This window comes from Melanaphis sacchari, unplaced genomic scaffold (assembly GCF_002803265.2).
Source record: "Melanaphis sacchari strain LSU unplaced genomic scaffold, SCAv2.0 Contig64_pilon_pilon, whole genome shotgun sequence".
Lineage (NCBI taxonomy): Eukaryota > Metazoa > Arthropoda > Insecta > Hemiptera > Aphididae > Melanaphis > Melanaphis sacchari.
Window position 1 is genome coordinate 1,292,422 of NW_020271462.1, and position 24,193 is coordinate 1,316,614.

Below are 24,193 nucleotides of genomic sequence, written 5' to 3' on the forward strand. Positions count from 1 at the left end.
CGACAACGACAACCTGTGCGTGTCGTGCGGTGCGCGCGCCGTCGTCGTCAGCTTATTATTATTATTATTATTATTGTAATATTAGGTTTGTTCCAGCATAGTGTTGCAAGTGGTTATAAACGTTCAGCGCATGCGCAATGTCAAAAACGTGTTCCAGCAGAGCAAATTTAAAACACCCAACAAAATGTTTTCTGTTCCATCAGTGCTGCAACATGTTATCGACTTGTTGGAAACAATAATTTTCTGTTGCGAGTTATACGTTCTGTCAAATGTTTCGCGCATGCGTACAATGCAAAATATTAATTATTGTGATAATAATTAATATTATCTTGTTTTGACAGTTAGCTAGTTAGCTTAAACTACTTTTTTATATTTTTATTTTATTTATTGATTGACATTTTGAGATGGATTTGGAATTTTTCGACTCCTCGTCCTCTTCATTATCGTCCGACGATGAATTTGTATTTGATAGCGACGACGAAGTTTATTTGGAAGACAGAACAAGACCGAAAAATCAGAATTATTTTGAGACTATAGCAAGGTAAGTAAGCTATGTATTTAAATTTTCCTTGTTGAATATTTAACACATGGTAAGCAAACATTCCCTCTCTGGTTTAAATTGTAACTTTTTTATTTTTCTAAAACCTAGGGGTAGTTTTGGTAAATTTGTTGCTGAATATTTATTTGGCAACATAAATTATTAGTTTTTTTTTTTAGATACAATGACTTAGAGTTTTTGGAACATTTCCGTGTTAGACGCCACATTGCAAACAATTTGACCATACACTTTGAGGCCAGTCCGGAATTTAATGACACAACTGGAGGACATGGAAAAATACCTGCCTACAACCAAGTAAGTCACTATCAAGTTACTTATTTTCTCTAACCCAAAGTCCTAAGATAAGAGTTAAATTCTAATATTACAATCACTACAATTACAATATTACAATTAATACAAATACAATATTACAATCACTACAATTACAATATTACAATTACTTCAACTATTACAATATTACAGTTGAAATATCTATTACTAATTAAATAAGTGTCTTGTTCAATATCTAAATCCTCTCAAATATTCCCCCGTTTGGTATAAATCTATCACTACGGATACACCAGTATACCAGTGATAGACAACAATTTAATAGTTACCGTATTATACCACGTAACAATATTATGAAGGTATTGCTTTAACGTGGGCAGCGCCGGTCATAAACAACGAGCCGGCGGGCGAAACGGCGGTTATCAGATTGTTCGGGCGGCGGCGGACCGTCGGATTGGGGCCCCCCACTCCCTCGCCGCCGCCGATCGCTCGAGGAACGATGTCGCGTGTACAACACGGTTTACGTACGACGACGATGATAAATACGACGCGTTACGGTGCGGCATTATAATAAGTATGTGTTCACGGTTACGCCTAACGCCATAGCACGCGGCGGTACGGCCGTAGGTATTCAAACGTATTATTATTATATTGTTGTTGTGGATAATGCATCGCGTTCCCGTCTTCGCCGATATCTCAGGGCAACATGTGGTGACCGCGGTTCTCGCTCGCACAGAACTGTTTGTGCGATAAAGAAACAATTATAATGTTTCGTATGAGAGAGAAAAGATGCGCGTGACCACCGTCACGGTTGACAATACCGTCGATGCTTCGATGGTAGGTATCGGTTGTGTTGGGTTACGGATTTCTATGCACCAAGTCACCACATACTGGCGTTTCCGAAAACCTTTTTTTTTTTTTTTTTGACCACCCACAACATGGGTATTGTATTGTTGTGTACACACACTCTTTGTAGTTTGTTGGGTATACGACCACCCACCAAAGAAAAATAAATCACGTATACCATAATATAATAATAGTAAAATCATACCTAAGTAATCGTTTTTTACTATAAACAGTTTTATCGTTTAAGTTTAATATAATACAATAATCCTGTTCAAAATAAAGATCATTTTATTTTTATAATAAAATATATTTTAGTACTTAAAGATTAAAATAAATTATCAATTTACATAATCTATTACATGATATAACAACGGAAGTAATATGTCCACAGAAATTCATGACATTATACACGGATACACCACTGTTTTTGCTACTATGGTGTCTATTACTTATAAATTATAACTTATTAGTAATAGCAGAGTATAATATAAATAATATAATATTGTGCGTACCGAAATCGAATACTACACGTTGCTGTGCGTATTCCACTACGCCTATAAACTATAATATGCCGCCGAGAAACCGAAGAATAAAATTATTATAGTATGAAGAAAATACAACGATCGACGCCAGATGGACCGCTGGGCGGTGAATAGGCATTACGTTGTTATTATTATTATTAAGTATTACGTGGTTACGTTGCTGCAATTCATTCGATGTTCATTATTTCTAGATTCCAGTGTTCATACTATCTAGTTCCTAACTATTTATTTCCCCTCACTTCGTGTCCCCGACTAGTCGTCGCTTTTGCATAATTTATTGCAAACATTGATGAGTGTGATTGGCAGTAAACGGTGTAATTATATGTGTATTTATTTCAATAAAAAAAAAAAAAAAATATGCAACTCTGAAAATATAAAAATAATATTATTGGTTATATGGATCCAAGATTAAAAATCAAAATCGATTAAATATACATGTATAGGTTAACAAAGTATAAAATAGTTATTATTTTATTAGAAAATCAAAAATATTACAATATATCTATCCTATATTCCTATGTATATAATAAAAAAGAAAATGAAAAAATATTTAAGTTTACAACTCGCCTATTAGCATAGTTCGTGATAGGGAATATTTATTGAATTAAGATTAATAACAGTTGTAAATATGAAACTAAATACATAATTATAAATTGATTTGTGAGAAAATAAAATTTTTATTTACAATTTTACATAATATTAAATCATTGAAATTATAAAAATTATTTCAAGTATTAGACATAATTTAATAAATATGCGAAAGAAAATGATTTAAAATTAAATGCAAATTTTAGAGATAATTATTATAAATTAGGACATTATAGATACCTACCTATATCTAACAAGTAAACAAGTGAAGTTAATTTAAACTTATTTAATAATAAATTAATAAATTGATGTACCAGGAATGCCAATTTTTAACAATTTTACTTAAAAAAAACAATCAAGCACACCAATCGCAAAAAAAAATTTCACATTATTTTTCCAAACTACAGACTTAGAATTGAACATAAAAATATGTTAGGTACTTCATAGTTACTTGCGGTAAAAAAAAACTACTAGGAATAATGGAATGTCGATACTCGATGATGACGTTGTACTCACTACCCGTATGTGTAATGATTGACATAATATTACATTTACCATTGAATTTGACTTTTTTGGTAAATTTTAATATGTTTAAAACTTATTTAAAAATTAAAATACCATAAAACCTCATATTATAATTTAAGCTCTAGGTAATATTTATTCTTATCCTTAAATTTTATAATAGATCAATTAAATATAAAATAGTTAACAGAATAAAATAAATTATTTATAAGTACAATTTACTATGGTTACATTTGCTAGGTATAAAAGCATAAATGAACACGACTGCAACGTCCTTCTAAATCACACATACAAATTATCCATTTCAATCATATATCCATATTATACATCATAAAATATTTGTAGATTCCAAGAATTAACTTGTTTCAAAGTAAAAATATTGAAACACTTGAAACAATATCAATAGAGTAAGAATTGTTTTGTTTTAATTTCATTCTTTTAGTTTTTCCTCATACATACGTACAAACCAAAAATACAGTGGCATGGCAATCATATTTATCCACCCACTACCTTCTACAATATAATACATAGTTTAAAACCATGCTAATTTAAAATTTTTGTTATAGAATATAAGTTATCAACTATCTAATACAAAATAAATACTATGATAATTAACTATACATTCATCCACATAAGTTTTATTTTTTTAATTCTAGTTAAATTTATAGGAATATACGCAATTGTATTAGATAAACGTCGTTCATTTCGCCACTGCAAATAGGTATATGAGTAGATAAGACCTAATAAATACCTACAATCGACAATACTGCAGTCATCATAAGTACGTTGTTTAGTAGAGAGATAAGTGAATATTTTATATATTAGGTATATTTTTATTATTTATTTGTTCAAGGATTAGCTACTATGAAATTTCAAGTTACACAATACTCTTTTAAATCGATCTTAATATCGATTTTTTATATATTTTACATTTTTTCTAATAGTCAATAAGAGTTGCAATACTGAATTACCGCTTAATAATGAAATTCATTATTTAATTTTCAAAAATTGTTTTCGCGTCATAAGGTGAATTGTTTCCAATTTAACTCAAGTTTCGATAATTAATTAATATTATTAAACATATTTCATATCATAAGTTAAATTATGTATTTGTGCATGAGCGGATTTAGGTATGTAAATAGAATATATTTTAGGGACTTCGACTAAATAAACAGGACAATACATTTTTTGATAATTTTATAACATATAAGCTATAGAAGCGCGCAACCTATTTTTGGTGTATTTTAAATTAGAGAATGAACTTACACTATCTACGGTAGTTGCCAGTTAATTATCATAAAACAAGATCAATGCAAAAAAACTATTTTAACATTAAGAAAACAACTTTTTATTTCTTTATTAATTAATATTTAATACATTAAATGTTCTTGACTGAAGTTACTAAATACTCTGATTTTATTTCAAAATGTTGTAAATATTTTAAGCTGAAAAAGCTGGTTTCCTAAATTTTTATCTATGTCATACTGGTAAATCTTGACAAATTTAATTGGTTCATTTTCAATTCCTGTATCATTTAATTGTTCTAAATTTTAAAGAAAACCAAATTATTGGTTTACCAATTCATAGGTAGCCAAACATTGTTTATACGATTTAAAAAATAAACGCATCTATAACTAGTAAAAAAATTTAAATTTTTGAAAGTATTAAATCTAGCCTGGGTGTTTCATTAAAATCTATTGGTTCAAATGGATGTTTCTTTACCGTATACGATGTTTTAAAATTTTAAATAATCTATTTTTTCCGAAATGTTTAACCCCCTCCCCTCGCTGTTTTCCATATTATTCAAAGTGATTGCGTTTGGATTGAACAAAACCAGCAGTGTTAAGATCTAAAGAAGAATTTTACAGTAATTTATTATTGCTATCTAGGTACTCTTTCAAAGATATCATTCCAAAAAACTGTTGTATCATTGCAGTTGAATAACGTTGTACTATTATTGATATTATTGATTAAACTAATCTAATTATTTTCGACGAAGAATTCGTCGTTCGCTGTTGACCGCCATATTAATAATTTAACGTATCTATCACGTATAAATTTATAATCCTCGATTGCATTTTGAAAACAGCACGAACACTTTTCTTATTTAGATTTATTGCTTGTTCATTTGAACGAATATTACATGATCGTTAGTACAATAATACGTAAAATACAAAAATAACTTTTATGTTTTTAATAAAAATTTAATTTTAAATACATAAATAAAGTTCCATATTACATATTATATATATTTTTAAAATTTAATATTATTTTTTTTTTTATTTACAAAGCTGTAGTGCTCCAAATTTGTGGCGGCGTCATCGCTGCAGCCCCCATTCAGCCTCTCCCTAAATTCGGCCCTATATATGCATGTTCAATAATGAACACATAAAGTATTATAACAAATAGAGTGTTAACTATTAAATATGAAATAATGAAAAACTTTTATCAGTTTATCACATAGGTATCTTTTTGACTAATTGCAGATTGATATATCCAGCTCATCATGATTTATATTAAAGTTAAAATAAAAATACACATTTTTGTAATAATAATAATAATATATATTAATCCGAGACTTCACTAGTATTCATACTTTTACCTAATATATTTATATGTATATTGTTTATTATATAGAATCAATGAAGTAATAAATAAAATAATATAATAATAAGAAGGTATTTATTTTTTTATCACGACATTGTATGATAATATAGAATATTTCAAATTTTTAATTTCGAACGTTCGTTGATAAAAAACATCTAGGCTATAAAATATGAAATCGCGGAATGGTTAAGTGCAGTACCTATAGTTTCAAAAAACACTCATAGCGAACGTTGAAAGGACAATGATTAATTTATATATACCGCAATCAAGTGTTCAAATACTGTGGAAGCGCCATTAGCGCCAAGCAATAGCCAGTGTAATTTATAATTAGCCATACGGCTGGGCTCTATGGTTGCGGAGTGAAGAAGTGGTCATCTTGTAAAGAGGAAGGGTGTGGTGCCAATGAACTCCCCCCCCCCCAAAAGTCAACTTTCTTCCCTCCCAATCTAAACATTGAAGCCTGAAGACAGTAAAACTTATTAACAAAGTGCGAGACAATATACAAAAAATCTCTTCCTCGCTTTTAGTAATTCACTGGTACCCTACGGTCGCCGCGTCCAGACCTCAGGCCAGTCAGGCCGATAATTGCATTCTACATTGATTAACTGCTAAATTGTCGACATCACCAAAATTTTTTTGTCTCATCTATCATATTACAATTTTTATTTCGATTGTTTTATACCTTATCTTCCAACTTTATCTCCATAGATATAAAAAAAAATTTACTTTATATAAAAACGATATAGGTGAGTATAGATGCCTACCAGCTATTATACAAGTACATATAGCATTGCAGTGCGTAATTATCGCAGTGTTACCATCGATTCAAAGATCCACATATTATAAAAATTATAAACCATAAATTTATATTTTTATATTTAAACGAGCTAATAACAGTTTTAGTTACAAGTATCCATATCTAGTAAAAGTTATGAATACCCATACCTAATAAAAGTTATGAATTTCAATAGTAAAATTATGTAATATACAGAAAAATGAAAATAATAAAATATAATTTATGAATAAAATAAAGTAATGTATTCATAATTATAAAAAGACTCATTAAAGTTATATCGTATACGTACTCTGAAATATTATGGATACTTAGAAAACACAAATAATTCTCAACACGTTTAAAAACCATTATTTATAAAAATACATATGAATGTTCCCTGACCCTGATTTATCTATACGGCTGTAACACAATTTTAAAGAGACTCTCCATTCTCTCATTTTTTTTTTTTTTTTTTACCTTAAATATATTATTAATTTTATTGTCTCAGCACATTTGTTTCATTGACTTAAATTTTCTATAACTATTGTTTCAATTAATTTTATATAAGCATTATTGACGTACCTACAACAGTTAAAATTATATAAATCTATTAGGTCATCATTATAGCTAATCTCGTTATTCTGTTTACAGGCACCTTTAAAGCTTAAAATATAATTATAGTTTTATGTGTTGAAATATAAAAAGTCTTAATTGACAATGAAAGATTTAAAAATTAAAACTATTTAATAACTATTTCTGAACAATTGTAAAAAATCCATCGAAAAATGAATACACAAATAACTTAAAGTTATCGATATTTCTCTTGACAACTAAACTTATTGTTCGTATTTAATATACACACACATCGACATATATATATTGAAACTAATATTTATATCTAGGATGATGATATTTAAATAAAAATCAACGATATAAGTACGGCAATTTATCGTAAATAATTCACATTCTCTAGGATACTTTCAACCGCGATAATTTACAGAACGACAATTGTTCACAACTTAAACCAATTTACCTGATCATATTTTATAAATTATAATAATTATACAATATAAATATATATAATTATCATTCCATATTATCAACTATTATTAACGTGTATATATATGTAGACATGTAGCTGCCGTATAGAATGGTATAAAATAAATATTAAACTAAATATTTTAAAAATTGTTCAATTTCATACAATAATTTTAAACTTGAGGCCTGGTGTGGCGCGGTAGTTGGCCTCAGTCACTAAAATGTTCTGAGGTCAAGCATCGGCCGGTATCACTAGCTTTCGGTTGGGTGACTATCTGAGTTATTAGTGACGAATCCATAGTGCTCACACATACACACACGTGTTCCAACCCTACTTTAAACCCTTACTATACAAAATAATTTGCGAATTTACGTAATTCTCAAACTTCATACGTTTCTATAAAAAAATTTGCCTATTTATTTCAGATTTTTTAATTTGAAAAAAAATGTATCATTTAAATTTCAAAAACATGAAACAAAAAACTCCCACACGTCACACTTAGGAAATGCAAGAGTAACAGGGCCAGATTAAGAGTTTACCCGGCCTGGAGCTTAGTATTCCAAAGGGCCCTTAGTCCTTACAATATTTATTACCAATAACTGAATTTTATTTATTTAAAAAAATGATACAAGGTAAATTGCACAGAAATATCAGAAAAATTTTTAATATTTGTCAATTTTTATTAAGTACGTGCTATTATACAATATTATTCATTAAATGTCAAAATATAAATATAAAATATAAAAACATAAAAATTAAAGTATACTATATTATATTATATTTTAAAACTAACTTTACTATCTTATTTTCTCTTCTTTTTTTGAAACTCCACAATAATTTCATTTGTATTAATAAATCTGTTTATCTGTTAATAAATGCTCGCATAAAGAAAATGATCGTTCACAATCAACTGAAGTTATTGGAATGAATGTGAATTTAAAAAAGCTTAAAATCATTAGGTCTTGATATTAGGTCTAATTAAATTTTATAATATTTCTTACACATAGGATACATGGGATAATAATCATTTTTTAAATAGCCAATAGCCTTACCTTATTTAGCAATATTTTCATACTTTCTTTTTCCTATTTTTTAAGCTTTCGCTTAGCGGCTCCACTAGCACATTTTTAAGACATTGTAAGTAATATTATATTGTAATCAGTAATCACTAAATAAGTCAACTGTTGGGATTAAATCGTGAAAACCAAATGATGATCGACGACAGACTCTCGTATGTTTCTAGCAAAAACAATCTAGATTAACTTTAAATAAATCAAAACCAAATCTACTAATAAAAAAAATATTGTCGGAAATAAGATAAGTAACGTAATGTTCTAGTTGATGCACCGAATGCAAACAATTATTTCAATCTGATATTATCGCTCCGCCCGTTTGCGAATGGCATTCAGTACATGACGTAATAAAAATAATACAATTAAATTACGAAAATTAAAAAAATGTGTAACCAAAATAATATTTGAACTTAAAATATTTTGAATTTGGTTTCAGATAGAAGGCCCCCTCGGGGCCTTCAATATTTTAGGGCCTGGAGCACGGGCTCCTATAGGCTCCGTGCTTAATCCGGCTCTGAAGAGTAAATGTAAATATATTATTCACATTATAAAACAATGCCTCACAAATAAAAAACAAATTGATAATAATTTACTAAATTTAACTAAATAATAATAATAATAATAGAGAAAGTGTGGTAGTAGAGTGTTAATATAGGTACTTATTATTTGTAAAGGACAGTAAATTAAACGCGTATGCCAAAAAAATAAAAGCTCTAACCATTAAAATAACTCTAATCACTTTAGTTTTGAACTTGTTATACTATATGTCCATATCAATATAATTAATGTAGTGTTAATGATTACTTATGATGTTATGATATATTTTATAATTAATAAGCAATTTAATTTCAACAGTGAATTATTTTTATAAACTACAATACCATAATACAGTGTTTAAATACGTCTAAGTAAAACATATTTTATTAATTCAAAACTGTATAATAATTATTAAGAAAAAAAAAATAATAGTTTATTAAAAACTATTGAAAAAAACATTGTATTATTTCAGACCCTCTAAGTAGTCTAAGTAAACGGGCCTGTGTACGCCAGCATCATCCTATGATTCCTCAACATGCTTTATACTAAAGAAAAATGTTTTAAATTTATTTACTAAGTAAATCAAGATAATATACTTTTAAGAGGTCAAAATTAAAAATTTTCATGAACTTTCAAAAAAAGTAATCAGAAAAAACAAAAAAATATTAAGGAAAACCAGGATTTTTACGCAAAATTAGTTTTGATAAAATAGATTTTCCTATTTTCTCATAAATTAATAATCATGTAGATCAGGGACGGTCAAACTTTTTTCGGCCGCGATCTACTAAAAATATACTTCACCTTTGAGGATCGACTTCGATAAAAAAGTTTTTATTATTATTAAGTTACTATACCACCATAATTAATTTTCGTGAGCGCAGCCAAAAAATAAATTCTAGCACGATCGACTGTTTGGCCGCCCCTGATGTAGATGATATTTAAAATGTTAACTAAATTTTTTTTGTATTATAGAACTTTCTATAAATGGTATAGTTTTTAAATTATTTCGATTCTTTTTGAATTATTTAAAAACATAATACGAGATATGAGATTTTTTGCTTTTAGTTTTTTTTTCAATTTTTGTCTTAAAATTAACTATATAATATTTGCTAAATTTCCAATATATTTAAAGTCAATAAAAAAAATCTCCTTGAATTTTTTTCTAATTAGCACATAACTAAAATTGTTTTTTATTGTCTATTATCCAATTTTATCGACATATTCACACAAAATGCTTAAAAAAAATCAAGTCTATTTATTTTTAATATTTTAAAATTGCTTTAAGGATAACTTGTGTAAAGTCTTGTAATACATATTCAAGCTTTCATACATACAATTTTTATCAATGCTAAAAAAATATAAATCTTAGGTACTAAAATCAGCATATTTATCGCTTCGCTTGTAATACAAAAGTTCAAACATCAATATACCAACATTATAAAAAATAATCTTACTATATTTATTTATTTAACTTGTATAAATTATAGAAAATTGTAGGTACAATTAATTTTATTATTTTATAATATATAGCAAATATTCTTTATGGCAGTCAATTAATAAGTAATTTTTATTAATTTTATTTTTTATTTATATAAATATTTTATTTAGTATTAAATTAACTTATCAAAAATAATATATAAGTACACTATAATAAATAAATTACTTTAATAGTGACATGAATATATTATAAAATATACTTTGTAATTAATATGTGAATGTGTTGTAGTCTTGTAGATGAACTTCAAGAGAAATATCAATATAATTAATATATATCAGGTGATAAGCTGTACGTAATAATTCGACCATAACAATAATATAGCATTTATACGTACCTGCTATACTTGATAGCCTACTTAATGTATTAGATACGTGACTTTTTTGATTTTAATCATCTCGTTTATAGATTAAAATACAAAAAAAAATTTAATTTTTAGTTCAAATATTTTCAATTTTATCAATCGAAAACAACTATAACAAACTACATCATATCCTGCACGACCTGCACTATATTACGTCTATATTATTCTTATTATATTATTAACATTTAACAACCCACTAGTTTGGCGCTTCTTTTATACTGTCATAAAGGGCATTGTATAAAACCACAGTTATACCTAATTAACCACGAACATCCAGAGTAGTAACCAAGGAGGTAGATTATCGATATCTACAATTTGATACCAATCTACCATGGTAACCCCAAAATAAATCGTGATAATAATGATAACAATTATCTTTTACATAAACATTATTTAATATTTTATTTTCTGTGATATATCAATTACCATTAGGCATTGACCAATAATTAATAAGTAATTTTGTGAATTTACAATTATTTATATTACTTAATATTTTAATTATATATTCTTGCCTAGTTTTTCGACATTCAACACTGGATAATATTAAATACAAATAAATTAAAAAGTTTACTATATTATTGATTAAATTTTAACTTTTTTATTTTTTGCCGCCTACAATATTTTCTAATGCTATATTTTTTGTAACTGACCATTTCTAATTGGCGACTCAAATGATAATTGTAATTGTAATATGAAAATTATTTAGGTATGCATTTTATAAGAAAAAAATTTGATATTGCAATTTGTGTTGCGTTTCATAATAATGTAATGTAGTAATATACTAATATATTAAACTAAATTTTATTCTAGGATTTCATTGATGTTATTCAACGAGGAACTTTTGATATTTAGACATTCCAAAATCAATTAAAATTGGACATCAAAGATAATTGAAAAGTTTCTGTTGGTAAATTCAAATATATCGTTAATTCGTTTTTACGATGTCGTATGCAAGTGCTCTATCAAAAAATATAACAAAAACACCCATAGAGTTTAAAAAGCTACCAGATGAGAAAATATTGTTTGTTATAGATACTTTTGCATTGTCTAAAACTGACATTGATTTTAGTCCTACTAATATAGAACCAATGTCTAGTGTAGCAATAATTCGAAGGGCTTACAGATTTTTTGCATTGCAAAAGAATCGATTCCAAAATAATTCTTTTGGTATTTGTTTATTAACTCCGCACTCATTTAATCTAGTTATGGATTTTACAACAAATATAAATATTGTAATTGAAAAATTATCATCAATATTGATTCAAAATGATAAACCTGAAGAAGCTGCTGCATATGATTTTGGCCCTTTATTAAAATATATTGGTAAATTAAGGAATCTTCACAAAGACTGTATTTTTAGAGTTATCATGACCTACAACAGAGATGACTGTTTACCGATTATTGAACCATTAGACAAAAAAACTTTTAATATTTTCTGTTCACCAACATTTTATTTTGATACCATTTATGTATGTGAAAATGATATTGAAACAGATGAGATGGCTCAAACTATTTATGGTAAGTTGGCTCTATTGTGTAGCACTTGGTCTTATAAAGTATGTGTTCAACGTAAGCCAATAGCTATTATAAATGGAATTACATCACTGTTGCCTCATCCCTATACTAGAGAACTTACCAAAAAATGAAAATTGTTTTATTGTTAAATATATTTACAGTTTAAACATGTATATTATAAGTAAACTAAGCCTGATTATTGAGTATAAAATGTATTTTTTAATTTCTTGTATATTTTTTTATTTTTGTGTACTTTTGTTACTGAATAAAATTGTTATACGAATGAAAACTCCTATTAATTTTTATAATAAATGAACTTCTTATATAATATTCATTTTACAGATACATTTTTTATTATTAAGAATTACATACTATTTTAAATTTTTTTGTACTAAAAGTATAAACAAGCCATAAATAATGTGATGTTTGATCGCTCTAAATGTTCTTTATACTATATTAATTGAATATAAATAAAATCAAAAACTTATTGAAAATTTAAATTTGTTTATGAAATGTATTTTGTTTGTATTTTATTCCATTCATGTGTAAACACAAATGATTGTAAAAAGTTATACAAAGTCATTCTAATGTTTATTTATTTATTTTTGAAACTAAAAAAGATTATCAAAAATAATGATACTTCAATCTAAAGTAATCCATAAACGTTCATTTAGGATTTTGAATATAGCTCATGATTACATTGTTGATTATTGCACGATTATCACTCGTCAGTTTTTATGATTGATTAATATTGAGCATGTTTAATCTTTTTTTCACTTTACTATCAGTCGCGAAAAATATTTTGAATGAATGTGAATATTGAATGGTATAAAAACTTTTATCAATTTATTTTTTGAAGTAGATTTTTTTGTTTTATTTGAACACTGATATTACACATTAAATGTTAAGTAAATTACATGGTTGGCACTAAAAAAAAAATGTTTCATGTTTTCATATTTCTAAAACTAAACCTAACTAGTTTCAATGAACAATTTTTTACACCAATTCATGACTAAATGACGTATGTATTTTATTGAATCAACAAAATATTATAATAATTTTATAGTACAATTAGCAGTTAAGAGTTAGTTGTTAAAATATGTGTTGTGGAGCAAAACACTAAAGGCATGAGATCTATAGCCAGTCAACACTATTTAGAATTGCAAGATACATATTTTAAAATATTTGATTGGTACATATTGGTTAATAGTTTGGTGTTTATAGTCATAATTTATAAATTATAAGTATTTACTAAAAGTTATAAAATGTAATAATTTGTACATGACACTTGATAATTAGCTTTGACTATTGAGCATTATTGATACTTTGCAACATTGCAACATACGTGACATAAATACTTTATATTTTAAATTTTTATGTAGTAACAAACCAACAAAATCAAGTTTACATTATTGTATTATTTTATTTTATTTTTGATTTTATTACAACTTCTTATTTATAAACAAATATGACACTAAAACACAGGTTTATATAAATTTCACTGTGCTCTTAGAAATCCATTATAATATTAGTTAAAACAAAATCATAAAAACAAGAGCTAAAACATAATTTTAATAACACCAACACCATACTTAATTCAATCAAATTAGTAGCATTAGAATTTAGATTCTACTATCTGGAAATAGTGGAAATTGGAATTTAATGATTTTGGACTTAATTTAATTTTGTTATGATTAGTGATTTATCGTTACGCGATAACACGAAATGGTATCTAAGTTCAATTAAAATCGTATGATTGTTTACAACTTCAGTTTATCGGTACCACAGTATTTACTATTTACTATTTAGTATTAACTAATTTTATTTTACTATTTATCAGTATTGAATATACACGTTATACAAAATTTATTTTACGCTTCTTCTTATTTACTATAAAAATAACAATAATAACTAATAAGTACAAAGTAATAGGATATTATGATATACTGTATATGCCAATAAACAAACAATATAAGTTTTTCCATTAGGCATAGATAATTCATTTATCTTCTAAGTTCTAAGGTTTGTTCATTGTACCATTTGCATCTGTATGTTTGTAATGTTTGCTTAATTTCTATGAATTTATAAATTAAAATTTATGCTTCAATGCTTCAAACTGGAATTTGATTTATCATTTAATTCTTGTGCTTAGTGCCTAGATTACAAACTGACTTTCCTAGTTCTATGAATGTTTGATAGATTCTATATATATAATACCTCTAAAATTTCCTTATAATTTATAGGTATTACGTATTTCAAACATTGATTCGTTACAATGAACTCGATACCACAATTAACCCTATTGATGATCTATTTGTCTTTACTCTCAATCGGGAGCTCTATAAGATGGCATATGCAACCTAACAATCGAAAATGTCTCAGAGAAGAACTCAGAGAAAATATATTGATCAAGGGCGAATATGAAGTAACTCAGGTTGACAATCAGCAAGTAGATTATGTTGTAAGTGTATTAAAATTTTAAATTTTCGGCTGTTATATAGTATGTGGTCTACTGAAAATCAATGAATTAAAAATGATATCCTATAGTATATCATTATCCTTTTATAGTTATACACAATTATAATAAAATAAGTTAAAAGTATACAAGAATATAATTTTTTCACCATAAGGTTCATGTTGTTTCATATTTGTGACATCTCTTTCTCATTTAACGTAAAATTCTCTTCTCCTTACATAAGTATCAATTCATAGCACATCCAGTTTCTACATTTAAGACATTCAGCATTTTAATTTTTTGCCAATTATACATTTATGGTTGATTCATCACTACTTATAATTAAGTAAAAATCTTTTGCCAATATATCAAGTGTATGATTACGTATAAATTGTAATATCGGGAGATAAGTGAATTACTGACCGTTTGAGCCCATATTTTTACAAAATATCAAAGTATTGTTATCAAAAGCCATAAAGATAAACTTAGGCCTATATAAAAACTGACCAGTCACAGGCAGACTGCATACTACACGATAATCAAATTTTCAACTACCTAACTTTGATTTGAATAATTTTACAAGCTTACATAATTTATCATTATATATTAACATTTCTCAATAACAAAAAATTAGTATTTAACTACAGGATTTAGTTAGCAATTTTCCAACATAATTTTAATTTGTAGTTAAAAAAAAAAAAAAAAAAAATTTACTGAACTTAATTTAATAACCTACCTATAAATATTAAATAATGTTCCTTTTTATTTTTATTTTATCATAAATTTTATAAAAAAAAATTGAAGTTATAATTTTTTTACAAGTATATAATTCACATTGTATGTGACACATACACTTATTTTTCTATAATAAATTAATGCAAATATTTATATTATTCATAGATTAAAGATTCAAAAAATCATATATTATCACAGAAAGAAGATATAAGTTCTGGAAAATTTACTTTTAGTGTGGAGAATTATGATGTATTTGAAATTTGTTTTATTTCAAAATCTTTGAATAGTGAGTATTAAAAAAAAAATTTAAATAAATTATATAATTAAATAAATTAAAATAATTTTTTTCATTTTTTTTTTATCTTTTAGGTGAATGTAAGTTATAACTTATTACTCAAATGATGAATAGATACTATGGATATTTTCTTATTACATTTAAACATCTTATACTGTTTAAGGAGCTAATAAATTAACAAATTTAATACAATAGTGTAATTTCATAAGATAAATTTTTAATACTTAACATTTCTTTTATTTACATATCCTGGTACTGTACAAGAAATTTTTGTGGATATTAAAACAGGCATAGAAGCTAAAAATTATGAAGGGGCAAGTTTGTCTTTGTATTTAACCAACTATATTACCTGACTTCTTTCAAGTTAAAATTTTATCTGTTTATCTTTTGTTTGAATTCTCAGGATTGAAAAGTCTTTTTCATTCAATCAACATTTGTTGATTGTTAATTTAATGAATGTCGCATTGCATATTTTTGGTGAATTAAGGTTGATATTCGCTGTATTTATATTAAGTTTTCATGGCGTTTTCTAAATTAATACATCACAAAAAATGATATCTAATTATTGTGACTATTTAGTTTTTTTTTTAATTAATGGCAACCTTTTTTTATAAACTAAAAAATATTTGATTGTTGTGAGTCAAAATAAAATTTCTGAATGAGTAATATTTTAGAGTTGAATCCCAATATAAGAAAAGTAGTCTACGACCTGCTAGGGGACTTAAAGATTATGTGTGCAAAATTTGATGCTAATTGATCAAAAACTGAATTTGCATTAAGAACATTAAAATTTATTTATAATACCTTAGATTTTATATAATCACTGATATTATATTCTATTATCTTCTTAATTTTAATTATTGTTAATCTGGCTTTAGTTGTCATACGAAAAAAAATATTTAAAAAAAAAACATTTTATTGTTATTCAACACTTTTAAAACTTTATGAAATTACTTAGAGTTTTTAAAAGTTGTTTAAAGAATTATCAAATTTAATGTCATCATTTTACCAAAAATCTTCTAAATTTTTTTATTAGTGTATAATTATTTATATTTTTGAACTGTAATGATAGGTTGCTGAAGCTTATAAATTGAAACCTCTTGAGATGGATCTAAAACGACTTGAAGACTTTTCAGAAGCCATTGTATTAGAATTCAAGGATATGAGAATACGCGCTGATGAAATGCGAAACACAAATGGTATTTAGTTATTAATACCTATGAGATATGAAATTTATCTTTTTAAATTTATAATGTTATTTATTTCAGAAACTACAAACAAGAGAGTTTTCTATTTTAGTTTGTTCAGTATGCTTTGTTTATTAATTTTAGCAACTTGGCAAGTATGTTATTTAAGGCGTTACTTCAAAGCAAAAAAATTGATTGAATAAGATTTGAAGACTTCAGAAGGATAAAAATTAATAATACATTTGACTGGCATTATGTTTTCACATGAATTGCAATTTTAGACACATTTATCATGTAATTTATTAAAAGTAGTTATACCATACACTGTAAATAAGGATTTCAAGATGTTGATTCAATTCGTAATCTTGTCCAAACCTCAGTCCTAATAAAATTTTAGTTAAATATTTAACTTCAACTTCTGTCAATGTTTAAAAAATGTATGTACTCTAAAATTGTAATTTATGAAACTGTTAATTGATGTACAAAAACCGTCTAATGATGGACTATACCAAAATTGGATATAACTATGAAATGAATTTAACTAGTCCCACATATAATATTAATGAAATAAAACCTAAATATCTAAGTATCATTACATTGTTTTTTCTAGTCTTTTTCTATAGTATTCGAATAAATCAATTGTTTTAAATTTTATTATTTAAATTATTATGTTGGTAAAATATTTTATGTATTTTATTAACAAACTTGTACTATTTATTGTAGTATTTAAACAAAACACATGTTTTTGATTTATTAATTTATAAAATAATTGAAATTAAATAATGAACATATTACAAAAGTACTTGATATGATTTCCAGGATTCTAAAAATATAATTTCATTTAACTTCCAACCTCATTATGTTGTTTATATTTAAATAATTAAGAGTTAATTTTTATGTAACAAGAAGTATACAAAATAAATAACTAAAGAATAAAAATAATTCACTTATTATTTTGTAACACAATAATGGTTGAATTCTAAATAATGTATAAAGAAATTTCCAACAAATATAACATAACTATTTAACACATTGATTACCTCAATCAATAATTGTAACATTGTCCCCCACAACTATTAACAAATTGCAAAACTACCCTTACTAATTCTAATTAACTTGAGCTCAAGATAACACTTCTATTTATATAAGTTGTTTATCATTTAATTTTTATTAATATTCCCTTGTATCCCGATGTCAACACACAGTTACAGACCAATTTGACGTTATATAATGCTATATAACACACGTCAAATGATATGAGGCACTCAATGTATTAATTAAAATATATTTTTATAGGAACAAAAACATTCTTTTTATAGATATTTTAACTAAAACTTGTTTGCACTTATATTAAATTATACAATATAAATGGATATAAAATGAACTTAATCTTAACGTACATAGTATAAATATAATTTCAGAAAAAAAAAAATTTAGTCATGTTGTCATTTACATAGTTTAAACAGTAATCTAAAAATTATCATCCTGTTAAATTATCTTATACTATTTTTTCTGATGTAAAAGCAATTTAAATCAAATAATTATTAAGTTTAGAAGTATGTCCTGAAAGTTTTGATTGATACATTTTGCTTATTAAGAATGTAATAGGTTTACAATTCTAATCGAATGATTGATAGTACAAATATCTAAAAACATATGTGTTTTGCTTCTGATGAACTTTGTTCCATTGGACAATATGGACACTTTAATCTAAAAACAACAATTGAAATAATTATTACATTTGCTATATTTACATTTAATACAATTGATCTTACTTAGTTGAGGTTCCTAATTTGTGTAAAGCATCTTTGGATATAATATGGCCACAAATAAGTCTCATAGGAGGATTGGTGTCTGAACTTTGTTGTCTGAGAATAGGACACGCAAACATTGAATGATATCTATGTTCTGTGTCTAAATCAATTTCAATCTAAATATAAATGAATATATTAGTACCAAATAAAAATGAATAACTTTTAAACACAAATAAATCTACATACAGGCAACTCATCTTTTCCTTTCCAAATATCATTCACTTTCCGTTGTGTCATTACATGTTTGATATTTAAAAGTGCAGGGAGCGCAGCACATCCAGCATTAACACTTCAAAATTAAAATGATAATCAATTAAATTAAAAATTAAAACTGTATTTGTTAATAGTTTTACTTTTATTTTATAGAAGTAAATTCCTTGTTTATTACTAAATTAAGTTCTCAAAATAGATTTAAAAATTATTTGTAGAACAAACCTTACTGCGTACAGTCAACCCCCTCTATCAACAAAACAACCTAAAATGTTTATTGAGCAATGGTTCCAAAAAATGCAAGTTAAAAATATACTTAAAAAACACTAAGATAATATTTTTAAAAAATATATATATAAAAACACACATATTTCATTAGTTAATTTTCAGAAATACTTTTTCTAATATTACAAATGTTCTTATATTTTATTATTAACTTTTCTATATCATTGAAGCAAACAATAATTAACTTATAAATAATAGAATACTAAATTACTATAAATGTATCAATAATGATTATAGAAATAATTTCTAAATTATTGAAAGCAGATAAAATGTTTAATTTCATGAGTTTGAAGTTTAAAGTATTATAGTCAAAACTTTATATAGTTTAAGATCATACATGTAATCATTTACAACATTTAAAGTATAGTTACCTGACATTTAGTAAGCTATCAAAACTTAATCCAAGTAAAGTACAAGCATCCCTCGTAAATAATTCAATAACTTCATCCCACATATTTTCTTGAACCAAAGCCGAATATGGTGAATTATTAATTCCTTGTGGGACAAACAATAACATGCCCATCATTGTTTGAATTTCTGTTGAAAAAAAATGTTAATACCTTTTTTTGTAAAATAAGTATAATTTATAAACCTTTTTCGTATTTGTCAACAAATTGACTAAAATTAGCACGAGCATATGCAACAGCTTCAGTTTGATGTTCTACACCCTTTTCAATAATTGATAAAAACGCGAGTTGGTGAAGTTTAAACTCAAGAGCGGAACTCTATAACAATAAAATCAAGTATACCAAAATTTAGTTTTACTTTATTCAAATTTTCATTCTTATGTCATTGTTTTGATTATTATTTTATTTCTTTACAAACCTTATAAAATTGTTGCATTATTTTTTTTGCCAATTCTATTCTTTTAATTTTTTTGGTCTTTGGCCTTGGTTTCATTATACCACCAGAAAATTTTGTCTTTTTTGCATGATATGGAATACGAACTGGCAAATTTGAAGCTGTAGAAATCCTTTTAACCAATGGGTATGGGGGATACATCTAAAAAAAAAAATAATATTTATATTATCATACCAAATTCAATATTAAACAATAAGTATAATTGTAGAAAAGATTATGATACAAATTATTTAACTTTTAATTTGGTGTTAAAAATTTGTAATTTTTAATTTCATTTTAATAGTAATTATTTATAAAATTGAAATAAGAAATAAAAATTTAAATAGTAAAAACAATTTATATTTTAGGGTGACATGAGTTTTTTTAAGTTTTTTTTTTTGTTTTTTTTTTAAAAACTTCCTAAAATAACAAATAAATAAAAATGTTTTGTTTAATTTCTTAAAAATATTTCAATATATTACTTGATTACATTAAGTTAGTAAATCAAATTATAAATTATTACAAGTTACAATTACATAATTAATATTGGTATGATATAATATTTATTTCAACAAGTGAAAGTTATAAATTTAAAGCAATATTTCGTTATTAATACATTTATATCATATATTTACCTGAGTATCTAACACTGCTCGGTTTTCTTTTGCCCATTCTAATGCAGGGTAAATATTTTTTTTAATTAACGACTCTTTAATATATTTTAACTTAGCAAATGGCTCTCTAATGCTAGGTTCCATGTTTATTCCAGATTCCTAAAAAACAAAAACTTCAATAATAATATTGTGGAATATAATTTTTTTTTTTATAAATAAAGAATTTATTTACTTTACGACAAAAAAGTTACATGAATTATCTTTTAAAAGTAACTAACACAACTATAAATAAATATATAATTATAATTTTAAATTAACTAACCATTACAAGTTCATCAGCAATATCCAAGTCACCTTGTCTATAAAAATGTTGACAAATAATATAGTTAAGAAATGTGACATTTTTTGGATCATCAAAAATATCCTCTTTACAAGTTGCATCAAAATTTGATATAAAATTCTACAAAGTAAATAAATATAAAACATTTATTTAATTATTAGTTAAACTAAAAATAATATAAATTTAATTAAATCATACCCTGTCAATTGCTTTTCCCACTTTTGATACAGTACTATGTAGTTCCCGATGTTCAATAGCTAATTTTTGTGTTTTTTCTTTTGATTTATTAATTAAATTTGATATACAATTAATTGATGACAATTTATTTTCTAAAACACAAATTGATTAAAAATTTACTATAACTGCATCTTATGTTAAGCATACAAAAGGTTTGTTAAACACAATAATTAATTTGTCTAGAATTTTTCTAAAATTGAATAAACACAAAATTTATGCTGACCAAATTAATCTAAAAACAATGATGATAATAAACAGTTTATCAAGTTAAATAAAAAAAAAGTGTACATGAAAATGCACCTATCAACTGAACGTAATCACTAAGATTGTATCGTAACTGTCATTTATTATTAACAACTACTAAGGGTTAAAATTTTACCTTCTTTAATAGTATTCGTTTTCCAATCATTTTGTATTATTTCCAGACTATCAATCAATTGCTGCAATACATTATTATAACTTTTACTCATATCTTTAAATCTTGACAATACTTTGTCAACCTCACGATCAACGGCTAAACACGCATCCATTTTAAATACCTTTAAAGTATTAATACAGTTAATATGTAGAAATCATATGATAAAGAAAAAATTTTTTATTATTATTTAAATGTATACATAAGAAAAAAAATATTTTTTTTCAAAATTGTTTATAAAAATAATATAATAACAACTAAGTAAGTACCTTGATTTTGAATACAAATGTTCAAATATGGATATTGTCTTAACAGAAATGCACGCTTTTGCAGGACGTGATAACCATCTGTTGAAGTGTTAACAGATTCAACAAAAACATTCCATTTATGTTTGGACAAATGATTACATTTACAACGTTTGACGCGAAATAAAACGTTACCTTTTCTACAACTCGGATTACACTATTACGATGTTAAGTACATTAACTGTTTATCAATCGACATTCGGTACAAGTAACATTACACAACTATCTATCTATTTAATAATAATTTTAAGCACATTAACTTAGCGATTCAAACAATAACTGGCAGACGAGAGACGACGATACCACCGGAAACCGACGGTTCAGCAGAAAAAAAATGATTACACTTTTTATGATTTTCACATTAATATTTCCATGGCTTCATGGACAAAATAGGCAACAACATGTACAAATCCTGACTTGCAATATTATAATAATTATTATACACAATATCATACATTATGATTATACATTATTACATTAACGCTGTAATCAGCTACCGAGTGCCAATGCCATTGTTTATTATTTATTTTATTCAGTTCTGTTATCTAAGTTGAAGGTGTTGGGCAGGCACGCATAATAATTGATATACTGAATACGGCTAACAGGCATAGATAATAATTAATAACATAAACTGTGTAATGTGTATTGTGTATATTATCTGAACGAAAAATTCCACTCGTCCTCTCAGCGGTGACTTAATTAAATTATAGTTTGGACATGGTTGGAGGCACGGTTAAATATTTACTCTGTAGTACAGAGTCTGTGCTATAAGTATTACATCATTCTTTAATCGCGAGTGGAGGCATGGTTGAAATTTGAAATAATATTACACGTTTATCGAACATATGTAGTATGTACTAACAAGTAGTAATATCATAGGTAAATTCGCATCAATAGTATTTACTAAATCAATAAAAAGCTTTATAAATGTACAATTTATACATTTTAAACGTTATTTTAAACTCTAGAATGCAGATGTGTTGTTACTTGTTATTGATGCCCGGTGTTAATCACTAATTACTGTTTAAATTTAAATTCAAATGTTTTATTATTAAGTTTTCCAAATCAAAATTATTAATTATATCAATATAAAATGGCTTTCCAATAGCAACTTCATAAATTAAACTGTAAAATATGCTGAGTATGTTAATTTTATTTTTATATTACATATATAGATTTTTTGTTAAAAAATATATATATATATAGGTGTATTGAAGTTTTTAATTTAAGTTACATTATTTAACATATTATTAAGTAATCTATTTAATTTATTAATGCTCTATGGTTAATTATCTACATACTTATACTTACTTAGTATTATTTATGCTCAGTTAAGAACTACTTTTAGCTTTAAGTTCAACATTTTATTATTAACATTTTATTTATTTATTTTTTTTATAATCCCTTAACTCACATTTTTATATCAAAAAATTAAGAGTATTGAAAGAAAGAATAATAAGGATTGAATATCCTTGATAAAACAAAAGTTTTCAATATAAAAAATGTAAGCCAAATTATACAACTAAAGTACCTATTTTTTTTTTGTACTGAATTTTATTATCATACCTTCAGACCTTCTATATAAAACCATGCAATATCTTAAAATTTCAAAAATGTACACAGCTAACAAATAACTGATTGCTTTAGTTATAGCTACATTAAAAAGTTACTCTTATTAATTTTTATAAACTATCAAAAAATGTAGCTGTAATCTGTGTATAAGTTTATAGAA

The 24,193-nt window shown here is 25.4% G+C and overlaps 3 protein-coding genes across 5 annotated transcripts; 2 read left to right on the forward strand and 1 right to left on the reverse strand.

The window, feature by feature from the left end:
• The first annotated feature begins 142 nt into the window (after nt 1–142).
• Nucleotides 143–18,051, forward strand: LOC112600405 (transmembrane emp24 domain-containing protein bai-like). Of its 3 annotated transcripts, none has more exons than XM_025347599.1 (6): nt 143–541; nt 718–853; nt 16,085–16,209; nt 16,459–16,528; nt 17,287–17,413; nt 17,483–18,051. In XM_025347599.1, the coding sequence occupies exons 1-6, from the start codon at nt 405–407 to the stop codon at nt 17,602–17,604; spliced, it is 717 nt and encodes a 238-aa protein (XP_025203384.1). In that variant the 5' UTR covers nt 143–404; the 3' UTR covers nt 17,605–18,051. The 3 variants fall into 3 exon arrangements, with proteins under 3 accessions (XP_025203384.1, XP_025203386.1, XP_025203385.1); XM_025347601.1 differs by lacking the exon at nt 143–541 and adding an exon at nt 14,973–15,190 and having other exon boundaries at nt 833–853; XM_025347600.1 differs by lacking the exons at nt 143–541; nt 718–853 and adding exons at nt 14,628–14,751; nt 14,973–15,190.
• LOC112600406 lies at nt 11,766–12,925 on the forward strand. Its single transcript, XM_025347602.1, has 2 exons — nt 11,766–11,920; nt 12,025–12,925. Exon 2 carries the CDS (start codon nt 12,156–12,158, stop codon nt 12,858–12,860), a length of 705 nt encoding a protein of 234 aa, XP_025203387.1. The 5' UTR covers nt 11,766–11,920; nt 12,025–12,155; the 3' UTR covers nt 12,861–12,925.
• Nucleotides 18,052–18,411: 360 nt separating the features above from the next.
• LOC112600412 (protein RMD5 homolog A) lies at nt 18,412–22,941 on the reverse strand. The gene is made up of 11 exons (XM_025347613.1): nt 22,426–22,941; nt 22,121–22,280; nt 21,703–21,833; nt 21,487–21,624; nt 21,186–21,323; nt 20,536–20,712; nt 20,303–20,435; nt 20,082–20,247; nt 19,402–19,504; nt 19,177–19,331; nt 18,412–19,111 (listed from the first exon to the last, which is right to left on the reverse strand). Exons 2-11 carry the CDS (start codon nt 22,269–22,271, stop codon nt 19,048–19,050), a joined length of 1,356 nt encoding a protein of 451 aa, XP_025203398.1. The 5' UTR covers nt 22,272–22,280; nt 22,426–22,941; the 3' UTR covers nt 18,412–19,047.
• Between the last annotated feature and the right edge of the window lie 1,252 nt (nt 22,942–24,193).